This window comes from Symsagittifera roscoffensis, chromosome 3 (genome assembly GCF_963678635.1).
Source record: "Symsagittifera roscoffensis chromosome 3, txSymRosc1.1, whole genome shotgun sequence".
Classification (NCBI taxonomy): Eukaryota; Metazoa; Xenacoelomorpha; order Acoela; family Convolutidae; genus Symsagittifera; species Symsagittifera roscoffensis.
The window spans coordinates 66,086,820-66,109,563 of record NC_087064.1 but is presented as its reverse complement, the minus strand read 5'-3'; the positions used below and the strand labels follow the sequence as shown (position 1 = coordinate 66,109,563).

The 22,744-nt window shown below is 35.8% G+C and overlaps 3 protein-coding genes across 3 annotated transcripts in view; 2 read left to right on the top strand and 1 right to left on the bottom strand.

Moving 5' to 3' along the window:
- LOC134841206 (frataxin, mitochondrial-like) overlaps positions 1 to 22,744 on the bottom strand; it is a 291,857-nt gene that overhangs the window by 174,542 nt on the left and 94,571 nt on the right. The window lies entirely within an intron of this gene.
- Positions 2,223 to 7,102, top strand: LOC134841915 (transmembrane protein 53-like). Its single transcript, XM_063857987.1, has 2 exons — positions 2,223 to 2,487; positions 5,733 to 7,102. Exons 1-2 carry the CDS (start codon positions 2,323 to 2,325, stop codon positions 6,468 to 6,470), a joined length of 903 nt encoding a protein of 300 aa, XP_063714057.1. The 5' UTR covers positions 2,223 to 2,322; the 3' UTR covers positions 6,471 to 7,102.
- LOC134842413 (disintegrin and metalloproteinase domain-containing protein 12-like) lies at positions 9,561 to 22,405 on the top strand. Its single transcript, XM_063858739.1, has 9 exons — positions 9,561 to 10,293; positions 10,503 to 10,800; positions 13,248 to 13,469; positions 15,082 to 15,481; positions 16,258 to 16,380; positions 17,241 to 17,486; positions 17,707 to 17,801; positions 18,043 to 18,336; positions 22,068 to 22,405. The coding sequence occupies exons 1-9, from the start codon at positions 9,655 to 9,657 to the stop codon at positions 22,310 to 22,312; spliced, it is 2,562 nt and encodes an 853-aa protein (XP_063714809.1). The 5' UTR covers positions 9,561 to 9,654; the 3' UTR covers positions 22,313 to 22,405.

The following is a 22,744-nucleotide window of genomic DNA, read 5'->3' as shown; positions in this document are numbered from 1 at the left end:
TTGTAGTTGGGTACTGTAGGAGTACTCTCAGGAGTTGCAAATCTTGCGTCCAAATGCGACCGCTCAATTGCTTTCAGTTTCACAGATGTGACGTTTCTTAGTTCGTTTTAAAATTTTTGAAGGACTTATATGAAACTTCGCAAAATTTTATGGTTCAAAATTTGTATAAAAAACTTGAATAAAAAATTTAGCAAAATTTGTAATTACGAACCCTGTAATTGGGTGCTGTCAGAGTACACTCAAATAATAGTTTTTTGAGTCGTTGAAAATTCGAAGCACCGGAGGTGCGTTACACGCTAGTACTTGTTAACTAGTTGGAAATAAATTTTTGGTATGTTTAAATCCTTTTTAGAATGTTTGGCTTAATTTTAGTTTTGAGATTTTAAAGAAATCGTTTTATTATTGGAAGCTATTTTGAATTATTGTTTTGTTTTTTCATTCTTCTGATATTCAGGAGAAATCAATAAATAGCGCTTAAGCTAAATTTTATTGAAAATTTGATGCTTTGGGATTGAAATAATATGAAATGCTTAAAAAATGACCAGCCAGTAGTAGGAGTGAAAAAATCCTCCTTCGCAAATGTTTTTTGGCACATTTTCAGTTTGTCAAGTGAACTTTTAAGAGTATAAGAGTTGAAGAACAGCTAAATCGTGTCTTTTGTAATTGTTCTAATTTTTTTTCGAAACATGAGCATGTCGCAGTATTTAAAGAAAGTTGTTTTTACGGTGTAGTTCTGATTTCTGGTACATATTTTGTATCGCAAGTGCTGCCATGCTTCGTATCTGTGTAAGGAAAGCGAAACTAACTGTTGTAATGAAGGATGATCACATTTTCGGCGAATCATTGTCTACGTATTCTGTGCCTTGTTACGGCTTTATAATAAATGGGTAAATTACCTGAGGAGAGTAGTACACCAATTGTTAGTAAGGGTAGTTTTAAGGGTTGAGTCAAAGGAGTTCCATGCAGTTGGGCATCAGTTGAGTAAGTACATGAAAAATAATACAATAGTAAATCAGGGATAAAACTAAGGTAAATATAATATCATAAATAGGGATATTATATTACATGGTACGGGGAATACTAAAAGGCGAACGTTAGAAAAAGGGGAACTGTTAATAAGGGGGTTATTCAGAAAAGTTGATATTAATCCCGAGTTTTCGTATAAATTGAAACATTATTTTACCTGAAAGTTTGTCATTTCCTTGTAAGTCATGCTGTTTTTGAAAAGTTGAGAGAAACGAGTGAGTCAGCTTGGCTGTAATGTCAAAAGTCAAGTTGAGAGAAAGGTGACCTTAATTGTTTACAATTAACACCCGCCCACATTTGCAGAGCTTGCAAATAAAGTATTGAATAAAATAGTAAGGATACGGTAAAATACAAAGATAAGGGAACCAGTAGATAAGGGAACCAGAAATTGTTCTTTTTCATCTTCATCTTGGTTTGTCTATCGTTGAGCTGATTGTCTTAGTTGAATTGAAGAGTCGTAGATTTGTTCATCTTTGTCGAGTTGATATGTTGAAGGCTGAGTTGCGTGATTATTTGGTTGGTTAGCTATTTGGAGCTTGGTTACTGCGAAACTGGGAAAACGCGGCTCAATTTGACCACAGGTCGAACTTTGAATCCAGTTGGCGTTTTCAGCTTCACTGAGCGGACTATTCCATCTTGTCCAGGAAAGGTTTCCACCACTTTAGCAAGAGGCCACAGTCCACGAGGTGTAAAATGTCTATGCTTCAAACTTCATTTTTTTCTTTTTTCTTCATACTCCTGAAAGTTTGTCATTTCCTTGTAAGTCATGCTGTTTTTGAAAAGTTGAGAGAAACGAGTGAGTCAGCTTGGCTGTAATGTCAAAAGTCAAGTTGAGAGAAAGGTGACCTTAATTGTTTACAATTAACAGGCTTTGTTTGCTTTACTTTCTCTTATCATTGCCTATTAAGTTCAGTCTAGAAAGGCTCGTCTTTCTGTCCTTTACCCAAAATTGTTTTAGGTCTAGAATCTGCTAATTGAGTTAGTTATTTCTCTGATTAAAAGAATATGTTGATTCAATCCACATCTTTCTTTTCATGTTTGCGTTAGATTAATGTTAATGATCGATTTCTAGTTCTAACCCGGTCATATATTGTTGCCTACGATATTTTAGTCTATCCTTATTTTTGATTGCCGAAAGTTTTGTTTGAATAAAGAAACGCATTCAGCCGGTAAACTATTTAAGAAAGCTGAAATCAAATAGAAAAACATTCAGTCTCGTAACTGTTTCAGATTTTTCTGAGTTGTTTTCATTATTGAAAGTTGGGTTCAATTGAAGAGGTCAAACAAGGAGTGAAGATGGAGAAAGTGAGGAGAGACTCGCATTCGTCCGAGAGTAGCGAGGAATTGGAGTATGCGGCTCAGTTTGCCAATCGAATGCCCGACGAGGACGACGACGAGGACAGTCCTACTGCTGATAATAACGAAGAGTTTCCTTCCTCGGGTGTACCCGATAACATCAGGGTAAATTCTTTTTATCTGGAGTTTAAATCGCAATTATTCTGTTGAACATTTCAAGTGTCGCTGAACGAAGTGACGACACTCATTTAGTCCCTGTTTTTTTTTCAAGGGAAAGTCTGAAAAGTTGTCGACGCTCAACTTCTATTTTTCCACGCTCAAACTTTTTGACCTTTTATTTCTTTTCTTCATTTCAAATTCATTTTTTAAAAGAAAGACATTAACGTCTCCAATTACAAAATTGCAAATGGCGCAAATGATCTCCCAGTGGATTAAAAACATTACCTATTGACCCTATCTAATTTTGTTAGTTTTATCAAAATTATTAGTCATAAAAGATTTTTCAAATGAAATGTGACCTTTTTTCATCCAATTTTAAAAGTTCCCAATTTCTTTTTCAATATATCTCCAAAATTTTTGAAATGAACAATTTATACATAATGTGGCTTAATACATTCCAACTTATTACATGCAAAGTTGGTGTGAATGCCCTCAGTTTATTATATTCCAAGTTATTACTTGCTAAATTGTGTCTATTTTTATTTGGTGCCATCTTGTAATTTCAAACTTGGTATTAAACTTCACTTGTAACCTCATATATAATTACACTTGCGAGAGCAAGTGTCTTGTAATCGGGAAATTTTTCCACCGTAAACAACTGTTCTTGCTCATCAGCAAGAAATTGTGAAGCTGCTTTATTAGTGAACCTAAGCAACTTTGAGACTTTTCCCACTTACCCTAGAGGTAACGCGGATGCCCTTGTACCCCAAGGTCTGTGGTTCGAATCCCGGTCGGACCTTGTTTTTTTTTGAAGTATGTATGAAATTGAATTTTTCCTGGAAAATTTGATTGGTCGGACTGTTTGTCGGCTTGTATTTTTTCGGCTTAGCTGCCACATTGGGGAATTTTCCTGTGCTGTCAGCAAGTTTCCTCGTGGATTCAAGTGTTTTTGATTTAACCCTTCGTATTTTTTTCTTGTTATTTTTTTTTCGCTGAAAAGCTGTTTTCGGTCTAAATGTTTCCGGCTTTCATCTGCTGAGTTATCTTAATTTGAGTCTCTTCAAATGCAAAAAATGTATAGTCTGTTGCAAGATTAGGTTTTTGCAAAATGATGAATAGTTTGTTGCAAGATTTGAAAGTTTTAAAACTTAGTTGCTCAAAAGTTTTTTATGAGAATAATTTCTTTTGGCTTTTTTTTATTTTCGGCTCAATGGTCGTCTGCCTACTTGTGGGCATAGGTGCTGCTCGTTCAATACTATGAGCTTTTTTAATACTGGTGGTTGTGTATTTTCTGAAATTTGTGGTGGTTTCGCTTTTCTGAAATTATTTTTAAATTTTTCCCCTTCGTATTTTGTTATTTGCATTTCATTTTGTATTCGCTAGCTTGCAATTCGGAGCTTGCGTTTTTGTTGCAATTGATGCGAAGTACCGCTTCGCCTCTGTGTTTAGTTTATGTTTATCAGTGTTTGTTGAAGTTTTCTCAAATTGGTTGCTTTTATCAAAAAAGAGCTTTCTTTGGCTCATTGCTTCTTTTGAAATTTTTTCAACTTTCCTTCAAAGAAAATTTTTAGCTCTTTCAAGCAAATCTTTCTAGAAACTTGAAGTCAATCCCTCATTTGTACCGCGATAAAGTGTTCTGTAAATGTGCTCAGCATCGCAAATGAATTTAAGTGAACTTGTTTTTTTTTGTGAAAGTTAATATTCTCTCACTTCCTCTCTTAAGAACACATGTCATTTTCTAGGTGAGAATGAACAGAGTGAAGGCATTTATTGAACTTATATTGAGGTCCTATGTTTGTCTTTCTTTTAAGAAAAAAGTTTGCGTTTGTTTTTGCTAAAATTTGGCGGTCTGATATTTGGTTTCACTTCGAATTCGTTTGTAAAATCTAACTTGAACCAGGTGCAGATTTAGAGCGGGTAGGGGTCCCTCTCTTAGGGACTCGACCCACTCGCCACCCAAAGGGCCCATCATTTGGTACTAATTTAAGACTTCTAATGCGGACCAATTGTCCCTAAAATTTTTCCAAAGGCGTCCATAGCGCCAATATGTATTAACTTTGAGAAGGCGCAAGCCGAAAAATGTAATTTTGGTTTAAAAAAAGTTGCAAAAAGTTCATAAGAACGTGTTTTTACGTCCCCAGCGACAAATGCAAAAAAAGCGCAATAAAATTTGAATGGCTTATAGTTTCAAATGTGGTTTTTGAATTAAAGGTTTTAAATTGGAATGAAAATGTTCCCTCTTGATTCTTCTCAAAATGGGTTTATTTATCCAAAAAGATTAAAAAAAAACAAAAACAGTTCTGGAAAACTTTTTGGAATTGGAAGGTCAATAAACATCGCTCACTTTTGTCTATTACCGTGAGTTAATTGAGTCTTTAATTGAAAGCAGAATATTTTCGGGGCTATGTTTGAGAGCTCGTTAACACTTTCAGTGTAAAAGGTCGAAGTGATGTTCACTTACATTCGTCTTGATGATTCGTTTTTTTTCTTCAAAAAAAAGTGTTGAAATGATCCGATACCTACATAAGATCATTCATTCTTCTTAATTCAATTATGGATTGGGCTTACGTATTAATGCTGTTTTTGGTTTCTATTTAAGTTCGTCTGCTAAAAGTTAGGTATATGGCACTCTCCAATTAAGAAAGCGGGAATGGCGTTAAAAACAAACGATTTCTAGTTTCCAAAGTAGATTTTAATTTTTAGATTTCCCAGAAAAATTTACCTATTGATCCAGTTTTCTTTAGCTTGAATAATTAAATCAGAAAAGCGTTAATTAAAAATTGATTTTTAATTTGAAGAGCTTTAGCCTGATATTTTTTGTCTTCGAAAATTGAAAATTGCAAAAGTTTTTATTAATTTTTTTTCGCTTTCCTGTGCTTGTTACACGAGCGCAGCTGCGATGCAATTTTTTTCCAACCTAAGTCGCAAATTAGACGAGCGTTGTAGGATGCATTTTTTTTCCAGCCTAAGTTGCACGTAAAGTGTTACTTTGGTGCCTTTTTGAATCTGCAGGCTGTATAAGCGTTATAATACCATGGACTTTGACATTTGATTAGTGTTAAGTTAACATAGTTAATGCTTTTCTAATCAGTTGAACTGAAAAAAGTTATTTGTTTCAAACAAAAGTATAATAATTAAAATACTATTTGAGAAATTCTAATTTATTACATGCAATGTATGTGTGATTGCCTTTAAAATTGTCTGTTGGCTATGTTTTGTTGGTGAGGCTCAATTAGATAATGTTCATTCAGGAAAAAGAGCCCGTCGTGTTTCTGATTGGCTGGGCTGGATGCACAGATACTCACCTGGCTAAATACTCGAACATGTATGCCAAGTGTGGACTAACAACAGTCGCTTTCAAACCCCAATTTAGACGCTACTTCATTACTGTTGATGATATGATCAGTCTTAAGAAACAAGCTCAGAAGTTTCTAGAAATAAGTGCCGATCTGGGATTGGAAGAGCATCCTGTATTCTTTCATGTGTTCTCAAACAACGGAATGGCGTTTTACTCTGAACTAGTGGAGTTGATTCTGTTTGGAAATAAGTACGATCATCTGAAAGTCTGTGGAGCCGTGTTAGACAGTTGTCCCGGTAGACCTCACGTCTCAACGTTGTACAGATACTCGCTTATATCTGCTAGAATGGAAAACTTGACCACCTTCCAGACACTTTTGAGAATCGCATGTGCTTTTTTCTTTGCAGTACTATCTCCACTTACAAGAATTATTTTCGGGTGGAGGTCTTTAGTTAGCTTAGCGAATAGGGCTCGAACCGAACACTGGCCGTTGTACTATATCTATTCGGATATAGACAGTCTGATTCCGTTTAAGGATGTGGAACTTTCGATCCGGTACAGAAGTCAAAATGGGCTACCCGTAGGGTCACATAGGTTTAAGGATTCAGTGCATGTTGCTCATTATGTCAAATATCCTGACGAATATTCAGAACACTGTATCACCTTCATAAGCAACTGTCTGCAAAACTGAGAATCAAGCAGACGTCAGCGCCTGAAGAAATGTTTGGTCACATTCGAAAAGTTTTCTATATAATTCAAATAACTTTGAAAGTAGCCGATATTAATGGACTTTCTTATTAATTATTATTTTGATCGTTTGTAGTTTGATAAAATCATGTTCGAAAATTTCTTGTCTTAGTAATTTAATATCAAAAAAATTCTGTTCCAATCATGATTTTATCTTCAGAATTTATCCACGTCATGCACGAGAGAGAACTATTTAATGAATCAGGAGGGCTCTACGGGCATTTTCTGAATAATTTTCGGATAAATTTTCCTGATTGATTTAATAAAAATCAGTCGCAAATATTGGCCCTTTAGATTTGCCTGGTTACAATGTTGGTACTAGTAAATAGCAAAATATTTTGCAGTCGGCAAAGTGAGCGTGAACTTGAAGCTTGGTAGTTTGGGGGGATCGAGGGGCATTATTTTTCAGATCATCTTCAAACCTTATATCTTTGTCCATGGCGTTTTATTGGAAAAATGCGGGCTTTATCAATGTTTCAAATTTGCTTTAGTTTTATTTCGAATATAGAGACGGCTGATCTATTGGTTTCGCAGTTTTTTTTTCGGTCAAAAGAAAAATCCAATTGACAAGAAGATTATTATCAAATCGAAATATAGACTTTTATTCATGGAAACAACAGGTTTAATAAATTCACTGAATCATTTCGTCAGCTCTTTTGTAATTTTATCAACATAGTTTGAGCTTGTTTGTATTTTAAATACTCGTTGAATCTGAAACTGGTTTTCTTTGTTATCTTGGTTGTGAATTTAACAACTTTGATTTAGTGAATTTTTTATTAGCTTCATTACCCTTGCGATAAAGTGTAGTATTGCAATCGGTTTTTAGACTTTTCTCCCGTAAATAACTTGTTCACAAGATCACTGAAAATTTTGCCGTCTCTTTTTTCATCAACCAACAAACAGATGGAGAACAGACAATTTCTGAGCATGCCTGCGTTCTAAAATTCGAAATTTTTATATTGGTTGCATATTTACCACCTCCGATTTCATTATATCCGTTTTCTTTTTTTTTTCGGCTTAAAATGTTTCGCAGATAATATATCAGCTGAGAAGCCTTTTTTAATCGTTTGAAGCGCAAAGGGGTGTTTCAAGGAGGAACTTGAAAACTTTTTGAGTGTGTGAGTTTTTCTAATAAAACACATTTTTTCGGCACAACTTGTCTGCTCAAAAATTGTCGGCTTTGTTACTGCTTTATAAGTTTTGACATTTCGAAGCTTATTTAACATTTAGTTGTTTTACATCTTGGCATACTTCCGAGAAAATAATAAAGAAAAGAAATTTTATTCAAGATAAACAGAAAAAGTTTTGGTAGATATATTTTTTTGTTTTTTTTTTCTAGAGCTTTTATCTCTTTATATCGTTTAGCTTATTCTGTTATGTATGGTTATATCACATGTAGCGTGATGCTTTGTTTTGCCGATTTTAAAAAGAATCTAACAGTACAGTTTTAAAGTTCCAAGATTCTAGATGTTTTTGCAAATTTTACAGGTTTTTGTTCGGTTTATAGGTTCATCTGCAAGCAGTGAGTCATTCATTCTTCTATCGCAAAGGTGCGATGATCTGCTTCGCCTCAGTGTTGCGCTTGCGATTAGCGAGCGTTATTAAATTTTTTCGGGTCAACAACTAGTTTAAGAAAAGCACTAATGATGTTGCTATGCTGATGACATGCTCATTTTCATGAAAATTCAAATTTACCTACTGGGTAATAGTCAGTACTGGTACATGCTATATCTAGTCTTAAACCATTGTATGTATTATTATAGTTTCGATATTATTTTCTCCTGATGATTTGTCTGCTTCAGCTTCTGGTTGTCGATTTAAACTCTGTCGGTGTAGATTCCAAATTCTGTAGTCCACTTTGCATACGCTATTTTTATAGCTATCGTGAATCCTATTTGGGCCTCATATGCAGTTTTTTCAAACATGATTTTTTTGCGAAAATTGGTGGCTGAAATTCAACTTAATGACTGTGGCTTTAATTCTGTCGACCTATTTACCGATTTTTTCCCCTTGAATTGTCTGGCATTACTTTTGAGATCGATAGGTCTCGCTCGGGCACTAATTTTCAAGTGCCCAAAGTCAGATCACTAGGACCTATTTGAGAAGCTTAAATGAATTTAAACGCAAAAAAACCTCCTTCTATATTAATCTTTTTCGCTATTCAACATCCTTCGTCAATTGTAACATCGTTTGAAGTTCTGTCTGCTAATTTTTGAGCGTCATGGTGCTTTCATTCTATAGTTTTTGGATCGCAAGTGGTTTGATTGGTTTGACTTAAACAATGTCGGCTTAAAAACATCGAACTAATTACCTGATCTGTTTTCTTTTAAGGGGGAAAAATTTCCTATGCCAGTGTGTGCTCCATTGAAAGCTCAAACTTCAGTTTCCAAGTGTTTTAACACTCGAGTTTTGAATTACATTTTTGTCCCAACGGGTGTCTGCCTACACATTATTATCTGCTTATTTTTTCTTTTCGATGCTAATTGTAGCTTGAAAGTATATTTCTTCCAATGGTTTTTTAAATATAAAAGTGAAGTTCATTCGAGACAATTCGAGTTAAACGCATGGAATATTTTGGTAGTGTTTGTTTTTTTTTAATTTTTTTTGCAGACTTCTTTTCCTACATAATTGTTTGGAAAGCCAATTCGAAAAATCGTTCTTGATAAATAGAGTGGAAGCGAGGTTTGTTATAACTAAATTTAGGAAGGCTGTTCATCAGCTTTTGCGTACTAACTGAATCAAACATCAACATATCTGTAACATATTATGGATCTCTTCAATTATTCCCACCCTTTGGTATCTTATAACGAATTGCCACCCCTATAATGAAATGATTCAATGGTTATGCATATGCTTATTATGTACCTAGTAACGAATCTACCCCCACTTTTTACAAACAGGGGGAATGGCAAAGGAGATCCGATCTTTTTTGCTACTAAATTACTGATTAAGAGTTATCTTTTTTGTTAATAAATTACTAAAAAAGAGTTGTCTTGCTCATGACTAAAAAAGGATGTTTGCTCTCTTCAGATCTAACTATGACGTAATTGTACAGACCTTACGTAATGTGACTTCAAATATTCTGATGATATGGTTTGTAGTCGCTTTCATTGTTTCTTTGTTACACCATGGCCGCTTATGACTGCAGACTTTCTATCGCTTGTCTACTCATAAAGCTTTTTGTCTTTACTCAAAATGCCTTCTCACAACTAGCAATATCATCTGTTAAGCCTGAATTGGATTCCTGGAAGGAAATTCTCGAGGCGAAATTTGAGGACTCGTTTTATTCAGAAAATTATCGACTTCGATTGAAAACGAACGATGAAAAATTTGGTGAAATTGTTCTCAAATTGACGAAAAAGTCGCAGTTTTTCAGTTCACATTTATCAAATTCTTCTGTCTCAGGGTGCTTCTATGAAGGTACAGTGCTTCAAATAAACGAGCAGTCACTACTCGAAAACTCAGAAAATGGTGTGAGATTAAAGTTTTGCAATGGAGTTCTTTCTGGATTAATTTTGCTGGAGAGTAAAATGTGGACTTTGCATACAGAACCGGACGGGTCGTGGATTATTTTTAGCAATGATGACTTGAAAGATACTGAGAAAAATGCAGGCAAACATTGTCCGGTGGAGCCAGTTTCAGTTGAGGAGGGAAGAGAAAGTTTGCTGAGGGTGAGACGGAACAGTTTCGAACAAACTCGATATGTGGAGGTCTCACTCTTTCACGACTATGCTTATTTTGACAAATATGGCTCAGACGTTCAAACCGTAAGTCTGGAATTCAGCATCAATTAGAAAATTACATGTAACATGGGCACAGCAGTTGTTCTCAGAAAAAAAGCAGTTCCGATGTTAGTGTTTTCCTTTCTGATTATAATGTCCTTAAAATGATAGCAATGGTATGTTGAAGACGAATATTTTGGTTGTTATATTAGAATAATTGAAATTTGTACAGATTCTTGCCTTTTTGAATGCAGATCAATGATCGCGCCATTGACATCATCAATGCAGCTGACCTCTTCTACAGTTCAATTGAAGGTCTGGATTTGAACCTTGTTCTCATTGATGTCGTCATCTGGGAGACCCCGGAAGCGGAACCCATTGAAGCTACTACGGATGCTGGCGATTTGATGTCCAGTTTCTTAGCGTGGAGGTACAGAAGTCTGGGAGATTTGCTGAGTCATGATAATGGAGTGTTGATCACGGGAGCAGAGTTGGACGGGAGCACTATTGGATTGGCACCCATGGGCACTTTGTGCCGGGAGACCTTGTCAGGTAATTTTGCCATAATCTGTGACTTTGTGATTGGTACACGAGAGATTCTCTTCAAATATTTGGAAAACTTTAAATTTTTGGTTGGTCTTTGATTGCACATCAATAAAATTTTTTGCTCTGGTGAAGTTAATTTCCGAACTTTTTTGAAACTGATTTTGTGAGATATATGTGACAAGAGCCTGACTTGTGTAATTAATTCCAAATTGTTGACAATATCCTTTTCGGTCAACAAATATGAACAAAATCAATGAAGCATTGACTAGGAACGAAGGTTCAAAAAATATATATGAACTCAAAACTGCTGACTTAGTCATCCTCACACCAAGTTCACGATTAAAAGAAACCTAATTCTACAAAGGATATACTGTGCTGATTTAAACTATCCGGACAAAACGAACAAATTTAAATTTTCAAACGCGTTTTTCTCAAATTGGGTTATGGTTAGACATGAAGTGAAGAGAAGAAAAGTTGCTTAGAATTTCACCAGAATTAATATGGTGCAGTTTTTCCCCGAAAATCTCAACAAAAATTTTCCCCCAAAAATGGTTCATTTTGGATTTTCTTAATTAAAAAAGAATTACGCTGAAACTGCCAAGTCAGTTGATGAGAAAATTATATCAAAAGAAGCCTATTACACAGCGCAACATAGTTTTGGAAGGATAAAATTTCAATAAATCCGTAGAAAAGAATATATTTTTTGGGTGATAGCCAGAAAAGGTCATTTTTACTATATCAAAATCAAAATCTTTTGGCTAAAAACTAATTTCAAACGTTTTACGCAATTTTTTTGAATTATTATTGTTCGAGAACTATGTTGCGCTGTGTAATAAGCTTCTTTTCGTATAATTTTCGCATCAATTAACTTTGTGGTTTCAGCGTGATTCTTGATTAATTAGAAAAAGCCGAAATGACCAATTTATGGGTAAAATTTTGGTGCAGATTTTCGGAAGAAAATGCAGTGTAATTCTATGCGACTGTTATTCTCTTCACTTTTTGTCTAATCTTAACCTAATTTTAGAAAAACGTGTTTAAAATTTCAAATTTTGTTCGTTTTGTCCCGATAATTTAAATCAGCGCTGTATTTTTTAACAAATTTATTGGACAATGCCCTAATTTTCTGAAAAAATTCTGACCTTGAGCCAGCGAATTTTAAAGCTTGCGATAAGCCAGCGTTATCAAACTGGAATATAGACTTTTTTCGGGTTAATGCCATCTTAAACTGAATCAATTGAATCACTTGTATCTTGGCTCATAATGAATTCAAACTCCAATGCACTCGCCGCCAAACTTAGCCTGGGGTTAGCGAATATGCCTCGGACGGCAAAGGTCATGGGTTCGAATCTGACCGGGACCTGTTTTTTTTTCAAATAAAATCGGTCTGCTTGTCGGTTGTCAGCTTAGTTGTCAATTGCTGCGGGCAATTTTATTTAATTTTGCTTAGAGTTTCCCAGATGTGACGTTTCTTAGTTCATTTTAAATTTTTCGTAGAACTTTTTACGAACCTTGTAATTGGGTGCTGTCAGAGTACACTCAAAGAATGCAGATGATTTTTCCAATATATGCAGTTTACTATGAGTATCGGAGGTGTGCGTTACACGCTAGTAATTTTGATTTGTTTTTCGTTTTCTCGAAAACTAGCCTCTCAAATCTAAAAATCTAATTTTGTGGGTTCAATAAAGATGAAGGTTTGTGGGAAGCTCCCCAGCGTTAGCGGCCACTCACATATTTTTATACACGAAAAGTTGTTGCCCTCGAAAAAGTTTAATTTTTTGACCGTTTTCTTAAAACATTTTTCGATTTTTCTCGAGAACTACACTCCCATATCTGAGGTTTTGGGTTCAATTTAAATAACAGGTTCAATGAATCCCTTCTGCAAAAGCTATGATTCTCGGAAATGTCAACTTTTGATTTGTTGACCGTTTTTTGGACTTTTCTCGCTAACTATCGTGCCAAATCTGATACCATAGGTTTAATCGAAACAGCAGGTTGTTGATAGCCTACCGTTATAAGTGGCTATATTTTTACTCTTCTCACTTATTTTGGGCAAAGTCCAATTTTTGAAATCACATTTTTCGTGCCGCATCATTATAGCAAATTCATTCAATATCAAACACGTACCTCCTGCTTTAGCTGGAACCATAGTTGTTTTTTATCTAGACATACGAAAATTGTGGTTCACCTAGTTTTTTCAACATGTATTTTCGACTTTTTTTTTCGACTGTTTTTTAATAATTTTTTTTAACGGTTTCTAAAATAACTTCAAGCCCTCAACTTGAAAACAAAAAGTTTTAGCTTAAAGGTCAGATTTGTTTGCAAACATATAAGACGCCTTCCGATAAATTTGTTAAAAGCTGTAAATAAATGCCAGTTTTTTGCTCAAGGACACCGATATTGCCAAAAATTGGCACTAACTATATTATCATGTGAGATTTGAACTTTTTTATTAGGCAGTATCGTAGAGGACCATTCCTCAATTGCAGCCCAAATAGCAGGCACATTAGCCCACGAGTTAGGCCACAACTTCAACTTGGACCACAATCCCTCTAGAAGTTCAGATGATCCCTGTGCGTGTGAGTTCTCACAATGTGTCATGGATTCGACCACCAGTGGCAGACCAATCAACTTCACTGTATGTCAACAAGAGAAACTGAAGCAGAAACTGAGTCAAGGTATTTGAATTACTTGCCCCCCCCCCCCCCCCCCCTCAAATGTTGTGAGTCGCGCCAATGTTGTGAACAACATGAACGTGCCAGGATTCTTTTTACTCTTGCGATAATCCAAGGGTGTTGCAATCGGGTAATAGACTTTTTTCTCCGTAAACAACTTTGTTCGTAAGATTGCGCAAATATTTCATCTTCTTCATAATAATCTCAAAATCAAACAAGGATAGCCGGTTGCTGTACAAGTTGCACAGAGTGTTCCGACCATTTTCTTTAAAAAATAGAATTAACATTTTTTTCATGTTTTTCAAATAGATATTTTTTTTGTGTTGCACGATGAGAGGATCTGACGAAAAGCATATGTTTAAGCATATTCGACAGGCATATTTTTTTTCCTTTTTTGGCAGAAATTCGAATCACGACTCAAATTGTTTTATCATGATATATCACTCGAACCTTTCCAATGATTATTTGTGCTACCTGATGAAGACCAGAAAACTAAAACACTCCTGGATTTAAAGTTCCTCCCATTTGCAATATTCAGAACAGCAATTATCCAGCGCCCGGCGTAGCGATAATACGCCTACTTGAGAGGACAAAATTTTGTAGTTTGAATCCGGCCGGGACCGGTTTTTTTAAACCAGAAATTTTCAGGTTTTCCGGAATGTCGTCTGTCTGTTATTTTTTATCGGCTTAGTTCCTGTGATGCGGTCTCTTTTCCAATGTTCAGTTTTCTTCTGAGTTACTGAATGCCTTTTCTAAAGCCCTATTGGTGGAGGTATTTCAGATACAAGAATGTTTTTTTGAAAACTTTGTTTTTTTTTCGAATTGTTTTGCTACGCTCATTCAAGTAAACGAGTCATTACCTATGGGGTGATAGTGGTCGCTTTTAGCTAGAGTTATCAATTCGGAACATAGATTGTTTGTTGAAAACAACTTGTTCAATAAAATCACTGAGTCATTTATTTCATCTGCACTTTTGTCAACCAACAAACATATTTTGAGGATGATGCGTTTCCACTACCCCTTTTATTTACGTTAGCGTCAGCTTAGTGTATTATTACGCACCTTCTCTTTTCTAACCTAAATTGCAAATAGAAGTGTTGACTTATTTGGAAATTTCACTGTAGAAGAAATTAAATAACATCTGTTCTGCGCTTTATTTCTCTGCGGCTAATGTTCAGTCTTCTATGTACAATGTACTTATAAGATTCCGTGGCTGAGTGGTTAGTGTTTGTGACTCTTAATATCAAGGATGCAGATTCGATTCCAAAGTCAAAAAAAATTTAACTAGTTTCTGTTACAAGATATTAAAGTTATAAATTCTAATTGCTCAAAATTTTTTATGACAACAATTTCTTATGGCAATTTTATGTTTTCGGCTCAGTGGGCGTCTAACCACTCTTTGTCGGCCTAGGTTGTGTCGCAAGTAGTGCAACAATCTGCGTCGCTTATGTGAACTATCATTAATTAGCAGTCAAAGTTGGCAAATCCTCTTGAGCTTAAAGATATATTGATTCCCTTCATTTGCGGTTCGAATTCACAGCAAATGTATGTCGTTAAGTTTTTTTCTTTCGTTTATTTGAGTTCAAAGGTAAAGCGTCTTAATTTTTTCTTGTAGGTTTCGGAGTGTGTCTGAATAACCGTCCCACTCTCACATTTGGAGATCCTTACTGCGGAGACAAGTTCGTCAACCAGGCCTGGGAGGAATGCGACTGCGGAATCCTCTCAGCTTGCGACGACCCCTGTTGCAACGCCTCGACATGCATGCTGACTCCTGGCTCCCAATGTTCCATCTCAGATCTATGCTGTGACAATACATGTCAAATCCGAACGGAGGGCGCAGCGTGTCGTGACAAGGCCTCGTCTTGTGATCTGCCCGAGTATTGTGACGGAAAAATGAGTTCGTGTCCGAGTGATGTTTACATACAAAATGGGGAACCATGCAATAGTCAGAATGACAGGCTGAGCAGCCACTGTTACTATGGACAGTGCATGACTGTGTATGACCAATGTGTGGAGTAAGTCAATCTCGTTGCCACCCTAATTCCTCCTGTTTCCCCTCCTCCTTTCCACATGCGAAAAACTGATAGAAAAAGACTTGTCCGATTGCAATAATATTTGGCATGTAGTTTCCAAGTCTAAACATTATTAACTCTATGAGCAACTTTTTGTAAAGCTAATAAAGTTGACGTTGATGAATCATATAATCAATTTTATAGTTTTACGAAGTTAATGGCCCTAATTCTGATTTAGTTCTATGCTGCTATTGAAAATAATAGCCCGTGCGAATGGTTTAAGTTCAATTTCTCCTGGTTTAAGTTCAATTTACCGGTAAAATTTGGCTCTAGCCAAGCGTAGCCAATTGCTTTTGGTCACAATTTTTTGTACATGCTAAAACGATTGATTTTTTTTTTTAATTTTAAGTTTGGATATATACAATACTTGTTTTTTTTAGCTACGTGAATCATCAATCTGAGGTATATTGCTGCCTGTGCTTTAGTTTGAGTTGAGCACAGCTTCAAAAACGTTGCTAGCTATTGATCACGATTAACTTTGGCTGCTAATTTCAGGAGGCTCGCTGAATAGAAGCATGGAAAATGAAAATAAATTTTGTCGACTAATTGATAATATAATTTAGAGCGTGACCAGACGTTTCCGTTCCAGTCAATTCCGCCCCAAAAACCCAGTTATTTCTGCCTTAAAAGCAGTCATTTCAGGAACTGAGTGTTTTTGGGGCGGTAATGACTGGGAGCCAATTAAGAGACAGTTTTCAGGAGTATAAAATTGCTTTCAGTCTGTTCGACCCAGATGACAAGATCGAGCTGGAGACTTCGGAAGCCTGTTGGAGGATCAATCAGAAAGGCGATCAGAAGGGCAACTGTGGTGAAGGCGTGACTTGCACGGAGGCGAATTCCAGGTTTGTGAATTTTTTTCCTCCATGATATTTATCTCAGTCTAAAAACAAGTGTAGACGGTTGTCGTTCTTTTTTCACCACCTTATTTCAATTTTTGTTTTTCGCCAAGGGGATCGAATTACTTTTGAAATACTTATTAAGCTGCAGAAATTGGGCAATAAAAGCTAGAATAATTTACAAATCTATTTGATAGAAAATATATTCAAAAATCAGCCCCTCAGTTTTGGATAACGAATCACGGCTGCAGAGGCTCCAATATGATACTACAATTGACCCCTCCTTGCTTTTTTGGGGTACCTAAAATTCAACCAAAAAAAATTCCTTCTAGGGCTTGGAAATCTAGGTGTCTCTAAATAATCATTGAAATCCAACCGAAAAACGTTATTACCTTTGGGCAGGGACGGATCTAGGATTTTCTCGAGGGGGGAGGGTGGATTTTCAAAATTTTAATTGAAATATTTGTCGACCTTTTTTTGGTCGACAAAATTGATTTTCAGAGCGCGCCCAGAACATTGCAAAGAACCTAATTTGACCAAACATTTTGCGCCGCAGGCAATTGTTAAAAAAAAGCACGTCAAAAATGCCGTTTTTGTGCATTTAGAAAATTTTGACCCAAAAACTGCGGTTTTTCGGCGCGTGCATCTCCCTCATACTAAATATATATTGGCTCCTTTAGAAAAATTTTATGGTCAGTCAGCCAAAAATGGTTATCTCAAGTAAGCACAAAGAGGGGAGGGACCCTTTGATTGGTGACGCAGTCGAATCCGCCCTTGGCTTGGAGAAAAAAAACCCGCCCATGATCTTGCTCCTGTGGGTTTTTTTTTAAATGACCTCTGAAATTAGTTTCTTAAACTTTCACCAGGTGTGGCAAGCTACAATGCAGAACATCCAGCGGTAGTCTGAGCGTATCGGTATCCTCCACTACTTACTGGACCACATTTGGAGACGGATCTAGGTGCTACTCCATGGACAAATACCAGCCGATAGCAGACGGAATAGACGACTTCTCTTACGTCAGGGACGGAACGTGGTGTGCGGATGAGAGCATCTGCATTGGGAAGCAGTGCACCAACATATCAGACATCGCCGGACTCCAAATATGTCCCAAGTTGGTCTGCATTTTTAATTTGCATCATTTCTGCGAGGTACAAAATTCTGTCATGATATAAGTGAAATTAAAGTTTCAAAAAATATACGAATTAATTTGTTTGTTTTTCAACAGATATTCGAAGAGCGTCATTGAACACTGCAATTTTGTTGCAACGTAAAAAATGAATATGGAATAAGTTGCACAAATATCTATTCTAACATAGTTGTTTGCGCGTTAGACGTTGCAATGGCCATGGTGTGTGCAACTCAGAGAATCACTGTCACTGCAACGTCGGCTGGGCACCGCCTCTTTGCGATGTGCCTGGAAACGGAGGTGAGTTCTACCTCTAAATTTACCAACCATTACTGAAAATCAGTGTTCTTCTGTTTAATAAACGCTTTGATCAAATTATAGGCACTACACCGCAAAGGCTGTGGGCCTAGAAATTATTAAAACCGTTTTTTTCTACGGATTTTTATCATGAAAATCTAAAGCTTAATCTAATCGTAACCTCTTGATGTGCTTCGGATGGATGGCATATTTGATTTTACAATTCAGCAAATATGTGGTTTAGGAAGTGTGGATTCTGGACCAGCAAGTGAGACGCCGGACACCTCTGGAGCAGCCAGGGCAGTGCTTGTTTTTTTCCTGGTCATCATCCCACTACTTCTGATCTTGGCTTTAATCGTGTTCATATTTCGTCGGCCTATCAGATTTCACGTGGGCAAGTTCTACCAGAAGCATTTCTCCACTTTCCCGGTGGATGAGAACAGGCATGACATCGGGAGAGGAGTTAAGAAGAGTGGCCAGTCTCCGGCGGGGAGAAATTCGAGGTACACGCCTGGAAGACAGTTGGGAACTAGTGCAGGTTAGATTTGGAGAGAGATTTGTTCCATGGTTATTTTTGTATCCAATTGTAGATGTGAATCGTGCTCTTTTGAGTAGTCTTATTTAGTGTAAATGAACGAAGTGATTTTAACTTTTAAAGGTCATGATTTTTTAATTTTGTTTTCTGGAAACGTCTGAAAATTGTTCAGACTCAAATTTTCTGTTTCGCATACTGACTTCTGATTACTTTTTAAGTTCAGTGCATTTCCTTTGTTCACACCCTCGAGCTTGCGAGCGTTAGTGTATTAGTACGGACCTTTTTTTCTAACTTGCAACTAAAAGTGCTCGTTATTCGTCGGCTCTCTGTTGGGTGTCAAAGTGTTCACTATTTGAAGGAATTTTTGGTATAATCACGATCTGTAGCATTGGAAATTTCCCAACATCTGTTCTCTGCTTTAATATCTGGCTAGTGTTTGTGATATATTAAACGTCCGTGGTTAGTGTGTGAGACTCATAATCTCTAGGTCGCAGAGCGAATCCGAGACGTAGCCGAATTGTTTTTTTTTAATTCGAGGCTTATTTCTTTTTTTATTACCCTTGTGATGAGTTAGGGTATTGCTATCGGGTACCAGACTTTTTTCCCGCAAGCAACTTTGTCCACAGGATGATCTCAAATTTCAAGATATCCATTTTCAGTACGTTGCAATCTGAGCTGCAGCAGTAGTATCTCTGTTGGAAACTGCAATATACATACACATTTGGAGCATGTTAGCATATTGAATACCCGTCGTATTCGAAATTTGCTTTTTAGGTTGGTTGTAATTTTACCAACTTGCTTGTTTTAATTTCAGTTTTTTTAAAATTTCTTTTTTTCGGCCTATGTTATTTCGGTTTATTGGCCTCATTTTGCGTCCTTTTATAAGCAAAAAAGACTTGTGCACGTGTGAGTGTAATGAAGGGGATGGGACTTCAATAACTTTTTATCAATTTTTAAGTCTTTTTCTTAAATTTCATTTTCGTTTTTTTCTTTTTTCTTCTCGGTTCAATGAGTTGCGGCCTATTTTATATCGGCTTATTGGCTTCATGTTTTGTCTTTAATTTAGCGAAAAAATTTTGTGCGTGTATTGAGCGAAAAAAATATATATTGAAGGGGATTGGTCTTTAACAACTTTTTTTAAAATTATAAGACCTTTTAATTTCACTTTTTGTTTCTTCTTTTTTTTCTCTTGCTGATAACTTTCGGCCTATTTTGTATCGGCTTATTGGCCTCATAGTTTGTCGTTTGATGAGTGAAATTTTTTTTGTGTATTGAGGTATAATGGGGTATAATTTTTTTAAGTTTATTTCTTTTGGGAATTTTTTCGGCTTAAAGGGTTTTCTCTCAGGTATTTTCGGCTTGTTTACAGCTTGGTAAGTTTTCTTCTGTTTTTATTCTTACCTTCGATTGTCTTGGTGCGAGTTTTTGATTCTTTTTGTTCGTTTTATTATTTTTTATTCGTTAGCTAGTATTTGCGCAGGGCAGATTCTCTGTGTAAAATGAGGCATCGAACAGCGAAAGTGTGAAGGTCTCGAAAAACGTGATCGCTTTCCAGTTTCGAAAGTGGATTTTAATTTCAAATTTTGCAACTGATTAAAATAATTACTTATTGATCCAGGTTTATCAAATTAGTGTCAATCATTAATTGGTTCGTCTTGAAACTCATAGCGCTTTAAAACTATTAATTTTTTTCTTAAATTTCGAAAGTTGAAAGTTTTTAAATATTTTTTTTTTAGTTTTTATTGTTTACGCTTGCGAATACGTATTCGAGTTAACGAATACGCCTGGGAGGCAAAAGGTTCTGGGTTCGAATCTGACCAATGTCTATTTTTCAAACGGGAAATATTGTGTTTCAAAAAAATTGTCGGCTTATTACACAAGCAATGCTTGTGTTATAGTATAAACTATCTTTTTTTTTAACCTAAGTCGCAAATATTGTGAAAGTGTTCATTTTGATCATTAACCAGCCATTAATTACAGTCAATGCTAAGGATTTTAACACAGTCTTTTATTGTTCAGACTTTTTTAACGAGAGCAACGGAATATCAAGCCGTTTTTGACGGATTTTTTTTATATCATTCAAAAGGTTTTGTTGTCCTGAGCTTAAATTTGAAAAGATATTTCACCTGTGATCATTTTTTGTAAAGTTATGGGGTTAATCCGTCATAGAAATTGTTGCAAATTCGTTGAGGGACGCTTATTTGCCATAATTGATTTGTTGTTACTAGGAGCGAAATTTATCACTTTGTACTTAATTTGGCGTGTGGGGGACGATTTTAACAAAAATTCTCAAATTTTTTTAGTATGCTTAATTTTTTCTTATTATTACTGCTCGATAGACTGCTCTATAAATTGAGGCATGTTAGTTGGTAAATTTTTTTTGAAATTGGTACTGCTTATGCGTCATAATTAGCGTGCGTCACTTAAGAAATTTTGTAGACTCAAAAGTTTTACTCGTTCAGTTTTTCCCAGTAGCGTTATCGGTCATATTTTTGCTTGTGCATGCGAAGTGCAACTTCGCCTCTGTGTAATTTTTCTGCTTATGTTTTGTCGGCTTAGTTGCCACATCAATGATTTTTTTGATCTATGCATTTTTCATTTTAGTTGCTTTTTATGTTTTCATCTACTACTGCAGTTTTTTATTCTACTTATTTTGATTTGTATTTTTTTTATTATTATTTTTAATTTTTCGGCCTATTTGATTTTGGCTTATTATTTATTGGCTTACTAGCCTAATTCTGGGTCCTTTGAGGGAAACATAATTTCTCTCCGTATGGCGCAAAACGTTAAAAATCTCAGAATAGAACTTACAGTTCAAATTTTTTTTTTGCTCAAAAGTTGTTTTTGAGTTTTTAAATGCCGTCGAATGTGTTTCTGGACGTGTTTTCCGGAAATAGAACATCATCATAAGCAGTATTTGAAATTTTGCAGTTGTGGTTTATTCCAAAATTTTTCTGTTTTCTTTGGACTTAGTTGCCTCCTTTCCTGTCTACTAGCTATTTTTGTGGTATCGCAAGTTATGCGAAGCTCCGCTTCGCCTCTGTGTTTACTACTCGTTTCCAACTATATGTTGCCTTTATTTGTCTGATTCGTTTTTAATGCGTCAAGAGTCGATTTTAATCAAAATTGTTCATTGGAAGCAACAGATTTTTAAGGGTCGATGAACGTAGCTTAGTCCCGTATATAGGTCGTGATGATTTTTTTCAGGAAAAGTCTTAAAATGCTCTAATAACAAAAGAAATGCATTCATATTTATAAATGTACACATGAATGCCCTTGGGAATATATGCACTTTTTGAGTTCAATTCAAATCAATTTGCTATAGGAGACAAAATACACTTCCCAAGTATGAAAGTTGAAATGGCGCGAAAAAAAACGAGATTAATTTCGAGTTTCGAAAATTTTAAGTTTTAGATCTCCCAGTGGAATAAAACTTTTCCTCTTAATGCAGTTTTCTCAAAATGGGTCAATTTTTATCATAAAAGTGCCAATTACAAATGGCCTTAAAATTCAAAGGGATTAAGGCCATGTATTTTTTTTGAAATTCGAAACTGTCTTTTGGCTATGTTTTTCTCACGCTTTTGTGTGAACAATGTCATAAACAGAAGAGGATTATCAGTTGTTCTGAAATTTATGTTCTTTTTATAGCAAATAGTGATTTGATTTAGTACATAAGATTAAATTTGATTAAATTATTCCAATATTGCATTCTACTATCAGTATTTTTGTCACAGGTCCTGCTGACAGCCAAGGAGATCCTCAACCAGTGCCTAGAACAAAGAGACTCCCGCAGGCGTCTGACTTTGCAGTGAAATTTGACTCTTCACTTGTGAAACAGGATGACAGAGCTACGAACTCATTCGAGTCAGTCAATATCTACAGGCCAAGAAACCCCCCAACTGATAGGAGTGACGGGGTACTACCGCCCCCACCGCCTAGCGTATCATTGAAAAGATTCCACAATATAGACTTAAATTAAATGTTCACTTAGTTGTGAGAGCTTTGTATTATAGTATTTTCCTAGCCCATCAATAGATTTGTTACTCTTAGAAAAATTATCGAAATTGAAATGTTGAACCCTACTTTTCGCTTTCAAGTTAGAACGACATGAAAGGTTTCTGCTCAGGTAATTTCGGCTTTGTTACCGCTGCTTGGCAAAGATTCAATCAATCATCCGGCGCATCTGGCGTAGAGGTAACTCAACTGCTTAAGACGGCAAAAGATTGCTGTTCGAATCCGTCATGATCTGTTTTTTTTTCGCAAACTAGAGTTTTGTGCTTTTTCGGGCTATCGTCTGTCTGTTTATTTTTGTCGGCTGAGTTCCGCAGATATGGTTTTTGTTAGAAAAAAAAATAAGCTTCTTTCTAGCATTCCGAAAGCTTTTGCAAAGTTTTTTTTTGATGCAGGCAAT